We start from the raw sequence: 13,002 nt of genomic DNA on the forward strand, positions 1-13,002 counted from the left end.
ACATTGTTTTATTCAACAACAATGCAGACGAATTAGAACAAATTATTCAGGACCTTAAAAGAGAGAGTGTGAGAGTGGTGTTGAAGTTTAATATGCAGAAAAGAAAGATAGTGATGAATATCCGGGCAAGGGAACAAGAGTTCAAGAGCGCCAGTTAGCCTCTAGGGCCTGTAAAGGAGTACGTTTACCTAGGTCAACTAATCACAGGGAACCCTGATCATAAGAAGGAAATTCATAGAAGAATAAAAATGGGTTGGATCGCATACGGCAGACATTGTCAGCTCCTGACTGGAAGCTTACCATTATAATTGAAAAGGAAGGTGTGCAATCAGTGCATTTCACCAGTGCTCACATATGAGGCAGAGACTTGGAGTCTGACAAAGAAGCTTGAGAACAAGTTAAGGACCGCGCAAACAGCGATGGAACGAAAAGTGCTAGGCATAAGGTTAAGAAACAGAAAGAAAGCTGTTCAGATCAGAGAGCCAACGGGTTTAGCCGGTGTTCTAATTGACACTCAGAGAAAAAAAAATGGAGCTGGGCAGGTCATGGCGCAGGTTAGATAACCGTTGGACCACTAGGGTTACAGAATTGGTACCAAGAATAGGGAAACGCAGTCAAGGACGGCAGAAGACTAGGTGGAGCAATGAAATTAGGAAAAGCGCGGGTGCTAGTTGGAATCGGCTGGCGCAGGACTGGGGTAATTGGAGATCGCAGGGAGAGGCCTTCGTCCTGCAGTGGACATAAAACAGGCTGATGATCATGTTGATGATGACGGTGATTATGGTTTTCAATCGCGCATCATGAACCTTTACAGTCTGGTGTTGCCAATATTTTCTGAAGCGTGTCGCTGAAATGACAGAAGAAATTCATTAAAATTCTCGCTATAAATGTGAAGTGGACTTTGGAAACGTAGATGTTTTGAAACAACCTTATATAAGCTAATGTGAAGTAAATCATTTACCTAGACGTTTCATGTTGGTCTAATCACTATGCAGCTGAAAAAAAAAAAAAGAAACAGTGAACTTACCGGTAGGGTATTACCATTGCGGTAATCGGCGAAAGACAACGCGCGCTACTCTGACCCCATCTCGTGGCCATCGTCGCCGCAGAGCAGGTTATGCGGCACTACACTTCTCACGCTTTCGCCACACCCTCCTCCTCCACTTTCTTCCTTGCGCTCTCTCCGCCGTCGCCGTCTTTCCTGCCCCGCTGCGCTCGGCGTTCGCTCTTCGTTCTCTGTGCTCGTTCGCCCGGTTCCGAGGGACGTCGACGATCGCCGCAGGAACGGGCGCCTAAGAGCTGCGCTCTAAAATAGCGTAATGGTCCTTTCAACACAAAGAGCACGCACAAAGAGCGCGAAGGTACAATTTTAATTGGCTACCTGCAATGTGTAGCCGCCGTGGCTAGGACGTCACGCTGCTAAGCACGAGGTCGTCGGATCAAATCGAGGCCGCGGCGGCTGCATTTCGACGCGGGGGCAAAGTACAATAAAATCCAACTGTGGTGCAATGTGTGCACGCTAAATATTCGCAGATGGTCAAGATTATAGTTCCCCACTACGGCATGCCTCGTAAGCAGATCGTGGTTCTGGGGCGTAAAACCGCGGAAAATGATGATTATTTACCTGAAATAGATGAAGACCAAATCACGCAAACACGAGTGCTATCACCGTACCTGTTTGTGTGACTTAACATTCTGAATGAGTGCGCTGCCGTTAGAATCATGAGGAACAAGTTTTATGCTATACGAGTCTAATGCTATACTAAGGCGGCACGTGTTTCGAACAGGCATTTGATGTTGGCAGTCCACATGAGCTAGACTTGACGTCACTGTTGTTGAGGTATCGACTGTAACAATGCTGGATGCACACGCGCGTAGCGATTGAAGCCCTGGGTGCGCCTTGCAAGCCCCTTTGGACTGGCTGGCGCCGGACTAGGTTGGAAGCCGGAGGGCACATAGAGTAGCTGTGCTGGAGACAAACCAAACTGATACTCTGCAGCGTGAACAGGTGAGGAGCGTTAGCACGGCCCCGTTCTGCGGAGCCCACAAGGCTGCGATCGCGCGACAGTATTTTTTTTTTCTGGAACATATTGCAAGATGTGATGAAACAGGTGTCTTCGCCGCAAGAAGCTCGGATATTCATATCCTGCGAATGCGCTTAGCGTGGTCCAGTGGCGACTCTACAATCAATGCGAGCCCTTGGAGAGGCTTGCATGCTTTTCAGTCAAATCTTGTACAGCGAGAGGCAGTATTCATAAAACATAGAAAACTTGAATCCTTGTTGCTTGGTGGCCGACACGAATAGGGCAAACTACAGAATAACTGAGTAGCACATGGTGATGGGTTGCTTGATACGCAGCAGTTAAAACGATGGCAAGTTTATTCAGAATGGGTTACATAACCGAGCGTTTTGATCAGTAAACGTTTGATGAAGTTGAATGCTTGTCCACTCCTCATTATGCGGCCTGGGAACTATATGTTCTTGGTCATTATTGCCTTGTATTGAACTTGCATACGATCTACATGACCGATTTTGTTGTTCACTGCGTTCATACTGTGCCACATGGTAGGCCGCGTTACTTGACGGCATCTGTTGAGCGCAGCATGCTTGCGTGCTATCACTTTGCGTGCAGCGACAACCGCCTGACCGTCCTGTCTCCGTTGCTGTTCGACAAAATGACGAGCCTGCGTCGGGTCTACCTGAACGGGAACCGGCTCACCACGCTCGACAGGGCCGTCTGGTCGGCCGTGTGGAGCAACCCCAGGCTGGGCGTCGAGATGCACGGTAAGGTTCTTTGGCCAGTCTAGCGCCACCAGCAAGCAAAAATAGAATTGGGCAGAGACCGTCGACGATGATTGTCCATGTAACTGAAAGGCAGAACGAACGAACGGAGCCTTGCCGCCCATCCCCGCAAGCCAGAGAGCTTCGGCGTCCGTCCCATAGTGAACGCGTGCTCTCCTTGGTGTGTCGCCGGAATGCTCGCCTGCACCTACGGTGCGCACTTCGCGGGCGAGAACCCGCCATGAATTGACGTCCACCGCATCATCCCCACGATGGGCTATAGCCTCCGCCGGGCGGCGAGAGAGGTGCAAAAAAAATTCTGCGGTTTTACGGGCCAAAACCACGTGATTATGAAGCACACCGTAGCAGGAGACTCCGGATTACTTCGACCACCTGAGGTGTTCAAAAGCCGTGCACCTATTGCACGGCAAACGGGCGTGTTGCATTTCGCCCCCATCAATATGCGGCTGCCGCAGCGGGGATTTCATCCCATGCCTCGGGCTTAGCTGCGCAACGCCTAAAGTCACAGTACACCACCACGGGGGGGCGGCCAGAGAGGCGTGCGACGAAGTGAGTGAGCGGACGTTCGAGCCACAGCCTCCCTCCTCCTCCCCCTGTTTCCTCTCCACGCTTGCTTACCCGAGAATACGCGCCATTTCCCTCGTCCTGCTTCCACAAACGAACGAGAGTGCATCCCCCACTCCCTCGTTACCGCGGTCCGCGCCACTCGGTTACAGAGAGCTCACGCACGACTAGTCTCTTCTCCACGTTTCCCCGGTTGCCCGAGAGCACAATTCCTTTCACTCGGCGCGTTTGCTCGCCTTCCCTCCCCCTAAGTCCGACCATCGTGGTACCACCAACGTACCACGAAAATAGCCGAAATTACCAAAGAAAGCTATTCGCTTAAAAAGACGGAAGTTAACAAGTTCATAAAGATATCAAGCCAAATCAATAGCTCTCCCAAAAAATGATATCCCTAAATGTGAGACTACTATTGATCACCAAGGAGAAACAGAACGCAGACACTGTGCTAGTTTCCAACGTTTTCTACAATAGCAATATATATTATACGTATATTGATTTATTTTATCTTTACCCTCAGCGCCGAGGGGCATTACAATGGGGCTGAGGGCGGGGGGAGACATTCATAAGTACAAGCAGGTGAAAAAAAACTGTCTCCTCGCATTTATGAAAAAAAAATAGAAAGTCGTGAAACACCAAAAAAGACCCTCACAGTGATAACGCAAGCAGCTCTTTAGACATGATGGATACAACTTGACTAGGCAAACGGTTGCATTCTGTTATGGATCTGGAAAAAAAATAAGTCAATCTGTTCTGTAAGCGACTTCCTTAATATTAAATCCGTGATTCATACGCAATGTCATATATATTGGATGAAAAAAGCCGTCGGCCTTCGCGGAACACGCAGCACAGTCACAGCGGGAGGAGCACAGCAGCTCCGACACCACGCGGGTCTTCGCGGCGAAGCCTCTGCGCGTCGTCTTCGCGAGAAGGACGTGTCCGCCACTTGCTCTCTGCTGAGCCCGATGTTGACTGGTTGTAGCCACGCGCATAGCTCTACGATTCGCATCTTCAGCAGCGGTTCGTACCTTGCAAGGAGGCGCCATAACGTGTGTGGATGGGTAAGCACAGGTGTCTCGGCTACGTGGCGCACATGTCACACCCCTTGACCCGTGGCACGCTGCGTTGCCGTTGATGACGATGATAATGATGGTTTATTGGCATCCGCTTAGAGACGGGGTGGTGACAAATAGCCACCTAGCCTACTTGAGTTAACCATGTCCAGCTACACGCAGCATGCAACTGCTATATGTAGGGTGCCTCTATGCGCGCGCCCTCTCGGAGGGTGGAGTCATGTCGTGAAGGGGTCAGTGCCGCCTTCCAACCGCCGGCCGCCATTGCGCTCCCCGCATTTCGTTATGGTCGGTCGAGAGAGACACGTGCACGGCGTTTTCTGGTCCGAAATGCCCGAGTGTTGCGTGCCGCAGTGGACGAACCACTCACCGAATGACTGGGAGATGTTCAGATTTCCTAAAGAATCGAAAAGACGACTCCTCTGGCTCGGTAAGGTCAAGCGCGACAAGTGGCAACCCGCTGACCGGTCGTGTATGTGCAGCGTAAGTTATGCCATTTCTGCATTTGTATTCGTAGTTAATTTGCAGTGAGTTGTAGCACTTGTTGTTTTTGAAATCCTTAATGTTCCCGACCAAATAAACAAGTTATCACATCGGAAATTGCTATCTATTGAATGCAGTTTTTCTCAGTCTTGAGAAGCCGTATGGCCACTTTATTTTAGCAGCATAGATGACCTCTTTACAGCAATTACAAGTTGACAATATATTCGTGCAGAAATTGTGCTAAACAGGGCTTTATAGTCAATTACTACGTGAGAGTCGTGATTTAGTGCTATATAAGCCACATGTAAGGCACCAAATAATCTGGTATGCATTCAATATTTTGCTTGCCCTCATCTGAATATTTACAGCAAGGTAAAAGAATTTAAAACAAAATTAAGAATAACTATGGAAGCACTGCTAAACAGAATACGGCCACAAAATAAAATAAAACGTTCAATGAAAGCGCGTGCTGTATACTCAAGCTAAACATAAAAATTCCTAAGAAACTGTTCATTTCGTAGTATTAGTGTGTAATATCCCACAGAACAAATATAAATTACGTTTCGAACTACAATGAAGCAATAAAAGCGGCCCGTATATATAGGCTCCGCAGTTATCGCGCTCGACTGCTGATCCTGAGGACGTGGGGGCCACCCAGCCGCGGCGGCCGAGTCTCTATAGAGGTTAAACGCATGGTGCTGTGTACTAGTTCGGTATCGGTGCATGTCAATAAAACCTCAGGTGGTCGAAATTTCCGATGCCCTCTACCACGCATCCATCACACCCGATGCTACGAAATCACAAAGAAAGGCCGTGGATGTGACATTGGTTGAAATATGCGATGTTAAAAAATTCGCAAATGTCAGCACAGATAACACAGATACAAACAGGTAAGACAGACAGGTAACACAGACACAAATGAAAAGCTGCCGCATTCACTGCAGTTCCCGTGACCCCGAAACGACCATTCAACCTTGGTAGAACATCACTTCCACACGGCCTCGTTTCAACCGCAGAGTGGTTATTTGACTGTTACGATCATTGCTTTCTACCCACCGTTGCAGCATTCAGCCCGTAAATGGGCTAACTGATGACTGATTCGAGAACAAGATTTGAAAGTAGGATGTTCGATGACAATTATTCTTTTGTCCCGTGGCGGCACGCGGTTTGTTAAACAAATTCGGTTTCCAGCTGGCAGCCAAACGGTTTTACGCTTTGATTAAAGGCAAGAAACTCACACACAGACACAGCGAAAGACGGCGGAACTCGTGCCTGCGTATGTTTCGTGCCTTTAACCAAGGTGAAAGTCACCAGCTAGCTCAACAAGGCGTTCTTTTAAGGTCGGCGCGACTGGCATGGACTGCAGTTTTCTGCTGCCAGCAAGTCCAGTTGAAAATTCCGCTTTAAAAATAAAAATGAGAGAATATTAAATTGATACCTTCTCACTGCTGATGCGAAAATTTCATGTTCTCGACATTTCATTAAAGCAGCCCACGCTATCAACGCGAACTGTACATGCAGCTGCGCGGCGCCCGTTGACTGCCTACGGAGCGGGCATCATAATGGCGGACGCCGTGGCAGACGACGCGGTAGTCTTCACCCTGCACGGCGCCGGAGGGGAGCGCGCGTATCGAGGCACCCTAGCTATATGTAAGATCCCTCTATTAAGGTAGGGACATTAAAGCCCCTCAATTTTTCAAAAGTAGCACCATTCTTAGATCTTTCCGCCACCCCGCTCACCCTGGCGCTTCTTCCTCCATGCCTGCTGTCTCCCCAGCCTCCTCCGCTCCCCCATTGCACAATCCGTGTCACGTGGAAGCAGGCGCCACGCTTTTGTATATTTTTTTTTCTTTCCAGCGCGCTCTGACCTCCATTGTTGGGCCTGCGCGACGAAAGTACGGCAGGCGGACTGACGGAATGCGTTAGCGTAATAGAATGCGTTAGGGCCGAGAACTTAATTGCGATGCCGTGCTGCTGCGCCTTCGGTTGCCGCAACAAACACAGCGAGGACAAAAAGCTTTTTGCGTTGCCATCCGGCGGGCGCAACGCCAAAAGAAGTGTGGATTCACAGGATCGGGCGGGTTGACTTCGTGGAAGTGGCAAAGAACGCACGGCTTCATGAAGTAAGTGTCACGGCTCCACACAACCTCTTCTTTTAAGCCCAGTTGACACCTTCCGCTTCGAAAAAGTGTATGTGTTGATGCTCTGCGTGGTTTTTAGCGCCTTGAAGATGACTTTCTTTTTTTCGAATGTGCTCTCTTTGTTTAATGTAGTTTCGTCTTGCGGTGAAAGTGCACGCATCTGCAGCTGGCCTGACCCAGAAGCGACTTTATACTGGGTGTGCTTTGAGCTCCACTAGAAGTTAGCACATTCTCGATGCTTTTGCAAGGCTCACTATGACTTATGGATGCAGTCTTTTAGCTTCGAATGTACGCCCGCATGTATTGATTTGGTTTGTGGTGATTAACATTTTTAACGTTCCGAAGCGACTAAAGTTCTGATGGAGGTCGTAGTGCATGGCTCCGGATAAAATTATCTAGGTCGCCAGGGGATGTTTAACGTGCGCTTTCATCGTAGAGTCGTACGTGGGCCGGTAAATTCCTCGTTGGCGTTTCATAATTCTCGCGTGGGGGCGCTGGCGCTGCTTTAGAAGTTGACGCCTTACCGCGATTGTATTTCTTCAATATATTTTATTTACTAGTTGTAACAACGTGTCATTATTTCGTACTATTGACGGGCGCAACGAGAGCACCACTTTGGCGCATCTCCAGGGCACCAAAGCCGCAACAGGAGCACCAAAGCTAGAACCAGGGGTGCTATGCAGGATGCGCCGAGTTTGGCGAAACTCGGTATCTTCACGAGCTCTGGCGACACCCCAAGATGAAAGCACGAATGGTACCGAGACACAGTTTATCTTTCGACAAGCCTCCAGTTTCATTGGTTTATCTAGATTCACTCTGGGTGGCTATCATTCCTTGGGCGTTGCCTTCTGGGCGGTCGACAAACTGGGGCTCACGTGATCATACCGTCGGTGCATGGTCGCGCCTTCTTTCACTTGTTTGTCGTTCCACCGAGTGCATTACACGCACAAGCGAGTTATAAAACAAATGCATTTGATACAACATTATTAGTTAGTTTAACGTGGTTTAAAAGCATTTTAAAGCTTACAAGATGTACACTGAATGTGTATTCGACTAATTTGTAATTTAGTACGCTTCGCATTATACCACGAGGGAACGCTGTGGTGGCGTCATCACATACATTCATCGGGCGAGCATGGCGGCTAAACATCGAAGAAGCCCAGTGTAAACAAGCTCGTACAACGAGCTTGCAGTGCGCGACGTAGTGATCAGGCTCGACGATGACCACTATTTCTTGGATAGTTCTATTCTTCCGTGAGCAATCTTTCCGTGCACCCCGAAAGACTGCGAATAGCTTAGGCGATTTTACAGATCGCAACGCGCACCTACTGTTCACGGCACAATCCTGAACAAACAACTTATCCGGTGTTGCTTCTGTGAGTGCGCCGAGTTCCTCCACTCTGCGTGGCTGCGAGCGTCACGAATATTGCATAGTGTGTGCAAAAGGAAGACAGCCGATATAGCTACGATGCGACAAGGAGGTGGTGCCGACGATGGATCTCGCAACCAACACAGTGACGGAGGCATCGACAAACTGCAGATAAGTATATTTCTACTGTTTCATATTTAGCATAATAATAGTGCACGGATTAAGTCACTTTCGTAGTAACGAACTGAATGTCCTGCAGTTTAAAAAAGGCATTGAGAGCCAATGAGTGTTCGTGCTTTTACATGTACGTGGGCCCGCGAAAATATGGAAAAGATAAAGGTAACCTTCACTAACTTCGTGATATAACAGAAATTCATCAGTGACATTCAGCCCGCAGAATCTATGGAAGAGATCTTTATCCAGGTGAAATATCAATAACAGGTACTGATATAAAACAGGAAACTTATACAAAAATTTCATGGGTTGAACAGCAAATGGGAGGCATTCCCGAATCGTGATCGCCACGTTACCGACATCCTTGAAAAATGTTTAGAATCGTTGCATTCTACCGGTTATGCAATATGGGACATAAACCTGGAGGTTAACAAAGAAACTTGAGAAGTCGAGGACTGTGCAGAAAGCGAAGTAACAAAAATTGTTGGAGATAGCATTAAGGCAGGAAGACAGTGGCGTAGTAAACCGTGGCAACTGATATGCTAGTTGAGATGAAGAAAAAAAATGGAATCGGTGGGCAGGCCATGCACGTCTTCAATCACTTGTTGCCAATTTATAACAGGTGATTACATAAGCGTGACAGAATGGATGTCAAGGAGAGAAAACTGCAGCCGAGGATGGTAGAAAATTGCGTAATGGGACAAAAATATGATGTTTGTAGGCATAGGATGCAATCAGCTCGCATAAGACGGGATTGTACGGAGCGCCATTGATTCTGCAGTGGACAAAAATAGGTTTGTGGTGCTGACAGTAGAGACACGTGAAGGTTTGAGGACACAGCTGTTGGCACACTAATAAACATTACAATTGGCTCTGAAAAAAAAAACAACTCGTTATGAAAAATAAAGCAATGTTGTGCCGACAAATTGTTTTATTATGCATACACTAAAGGCTTCCACAGTTAAGGGCAGTTAGTGCCAATAGTGCAATGAGCATTTTTATTTGTAAATAATGGTTTATATGCGGTTGACTCATTCCAACAATCAACTTTTTTTGCAGCAGAACATTCTGCTTGCTGCTGGAGGCACTCAACCGCCTGGTGGCAGTAGGCGAGCGCCAGGCACGTGCTCTTGAGAGTGTGGCAAAGTCCAAAGGGCTGCTCTGCAACAGTAGGATCAGTACACTCACTGCTTTCCAGTCGAGCCCCCAGAACACACCTTATAAAGGAGCTTTCAGTTGATTATTTTGTTTATTATTCAAGAGCATGAATAAAATTATTGCAGTAAACATTGTGCTGTGCATATTGGGACACTTATAACATGCACTTGATGTCGCTTCAAAATGGGCAAACACGTAAGACAACCTGGACCGTGTATATGAAAAAGACACTAATGCAGCATATACGTCATTGTGCTGTTTGTTCTTTCTATGTGCAAGAATACAGTGGGTGTTGATTAGCTACAAGACGAACGGTGTATGTATTTCACAATGAAAAGACAGGAAACGGCATGACCTTAATCATGCTATCACCTATAGACTGTGCACATGAATGCAACACTCCCCGATTTAATCGTGCCATTACATGCATGTTCGATACCACATATTCTTTAACAACGTCATATAGTTGCATGTACTAATTTTCACACAGCTTAAGCCCATGCATAGCTCACTTGTGATGCATCCATTTCATAGGCCAAATAATTGTACACTTTGTCCTTTTGTGTTGTATGAAAAGTGGCATCCGCTAGTCGCATACAACTTCAGAAGACAGGAGAGGCCCCGCCCAGATGACCAAAGCACAGCAGCCGATTGCCTCCACGTCTAAAGAAATAGTCCCTCTCCAATGAGCGGTATTAGTGCGTCCAGCAGCACGACGTCAGTGTAGAGTGTGTGCCCATTGGTGCAGGCTTGTGTTCACCTGCCATGGAAATGCAGATTCTGCGGCCTCCTAAAGTTGTATCCGACTATAGAATCACGTAATGCCTTGCACTAGTTGCATAGACTTTAGCAACTTGAGAGCACACAATGATCAGGAACAGAAATCTATAAAGGCACCCAAGCAAAGCTGGCTGGCCACACTTCCATTATGAGGGGCTGTAAACAGTTCTCGCCAAATGTTCCCATGACATCCTTGAAAAAGAGGTGGTGTTTGGCACTTTAGAATCAAAAACAGATTACAGTGAATGTTGTGTACCACGTTAAAACAAACTGAGCTTGGTTATCTGCACAGCATGTAATGAAAGCTTGTGCTTCACATAGGAAACAAAGTGCTCTGCCCAGTACAATTGTCGAGTTCGCTGTGGCACCTATTATGTCATCAGTGTCAACATACAAATTTTCAAAGGCCATTCATTTCACCATTATTTTTGTGTGATGGTTGTTTCAATTAGTGCTTGTATTACATGAGCAGGTGGATTTGAAAGCAAAGCTTTGTTTGCAAACCTTCAGACTTCCATATTTGTGTGGCAAGGCACTGGCATGGTGTTGAATAGCTCACACTTCCTCGGTCCTGCACCAAAGAGGCCCAATGCTCTATTTGAAGTTGGATCGCGCAACAATTCGACGGCACACAAAGAGTAACACACACAGCAGATCGTTCTGCTGTGTGTATTTCTCTTCCTCGGTGCTGCACCAAAGAGGCCCAATGCTCTATTTGAAGTTGGATTGTGCAACAATTCGACGGCACACAAAGAAGAGTAACACACACAGCAGAGCGTTCTGCTGTGTGTATTTCTCTTCTTTGTGTCCCGTTGAATTGTGGTGCAATTCAGTTTCAAGCTTCTATACGGATACGAGTCTTCAACCTCACCAATGATCTAGTTATTAAGCCACAATGGCACATATCTTTGAAATGTCCCAACACGAATTAGCTCTCCAACAAATCACCGCAAGCATGAAATTTTGCTGCACAGGTGTATGCACGTGCCATATTCTGTACCACTAAACTCGCAGGAATCAAAGGGGCAAGTATTAACAAGCCTTACTGCTGCCGTTACCATCATCAGGACACCAATAGAAAGACAGTGCTGCGTTTCAGTAAAGGGAGTGCCGGAGGGAATGGCGTGACAGCGAGGCTTGAAGCTTACAATAAAAATAGCATTTACAAGACATGTTCAATGCCAAAATATGCTGTATATCGCTCATCCTACTTTGGCATTGTGGCAAGCTTTTACACGTTTGAGCATGTCACAGTTCGTGTAATCATTGCTCTAAAGCTGTACAAAAGGTCTATTCACTGTGCGATCTTTATTTTAATCATGGCGGGTTAAAGACCCACTTTTCATGGGCATCTGCACCACATTTCTCCCGATATGTAATTTTGCCTTGGTGGTTCACGACATCTTCAAGCACACCGAGTTCTGCAGAGCATTGGATCTGCATTGTTCTACTGCTGAAGAATTAGAGCCCCATTATGAGACGAAAATATACGATTTGTCCATACAGAATAACGCGCCCCCCCCCCCAAAAGAAAATACACTGAACCACTGGCACATGCACCAACAGTGAACACAGCAAACACTCTGAAGTATTTTCTTCATGCAAGCCAGCACACTAAGATTCTCAATGCATTTTCATTTTGCCATAAATGCATAGGCACAACCGGCTTGGCGCGACATCCGCATCTCGCACTGCAACGAATTGTGCAATGCCTTGCTGTTTCATAGTGCGGCCGATAGATGACGCATAACCAAAATTCAGCATTATGTGTACTAAGTAACTTGTACTAAGTAATCTCATATAAAAAACCCAAGTTCTTTATGAGATTAGCATTCACAGGGTACTTCACACAATTTGTGATATCCATTTATCGATTTATACTTGATTAACCTCTTTCCCCAAAAAAGTGAGCCATTTGGAAGGCACCCTGATAGACAAGTAGAACAATCGGTAAAAAGTCAGCAACCAGCGAAAAAGTCAGTATCATAGGCTGCCGCGTGTGTGACGTCGGTAATGCAAAATTTAAGTCGGCTACACAGAAGTGACAACATTGGCAATATGGTGCGTCTAGAAATTGCTTCAATGCTAATCACAGTAACGCTGACATTGAAGGCACCTTAATTCCTACGTACGTTCCGTCGACACACCCGACTACGTTCGTAATGTTTCCGCGAAGTAAGAAGCGTTCCTTTATAAATGCCCGCTCAGCCGCAGTCTTCGGGAAAGCCAGACACCGCTTCCGCACTGCTGCATCAGACACATCTCTGACACAGAGGCTCACAGTAGTTTGATGACGTCCAATGTAACGCTCGGCGCCGACGCTTCCCTGAAAACTCCCAGTCCCGTAGAAACGGAGGGCGCAGATGCCTTGCGCTTCGACGGTGAGCGAATGAAGCCCGCCACGCTGTCTCCACAGACGAGAGTCTTCGCCTAGCTCGTCACACAGCCAGAGCACTGATG

The 13,002-nt window shown here is 47.1% G+C and overlaps 1 protein-coding gene across 2 annotated transcripts in view; it reads left to right on the forward strand.

Annotated features, from left to right (window-relative positions):
- LOC126523677 (uncharacterized) overlaps positions 1-13,002 on the forward strand; it is a 170,252-nt gene that overhangs the window by 126,636 nt on the left and 30,614 nt on the right. For both annotated transcript variants that reach the window (XM_050172281.3, XM_055066834.2), the window contains exon 5: positions 2,634-2,785. In XM_050172281.3, coding sequence (XP_050028238.2) covers positions 2,634-2,785 — 152 coding nt within the window. The remainder of the gene's footprint in view (positions 1-2,633; positions 2,786-13,002) is intronic.

This window comes from Dermacentor andersoni, chromosome 6 (assembly GCF_023375885.2).
Source record: "Dermacentor andersoni chromosome 6, qqDerAnde1_hic_scaffold, whole genome shotgun sequence".
In the NCBI taxonomy this organism is placed as follows: Eukaryota; Metazoa; Arthropoda; class Arachnida; order Ixodida; family Ixodidae; genus Dermacentor; species Dermacentor andersoni.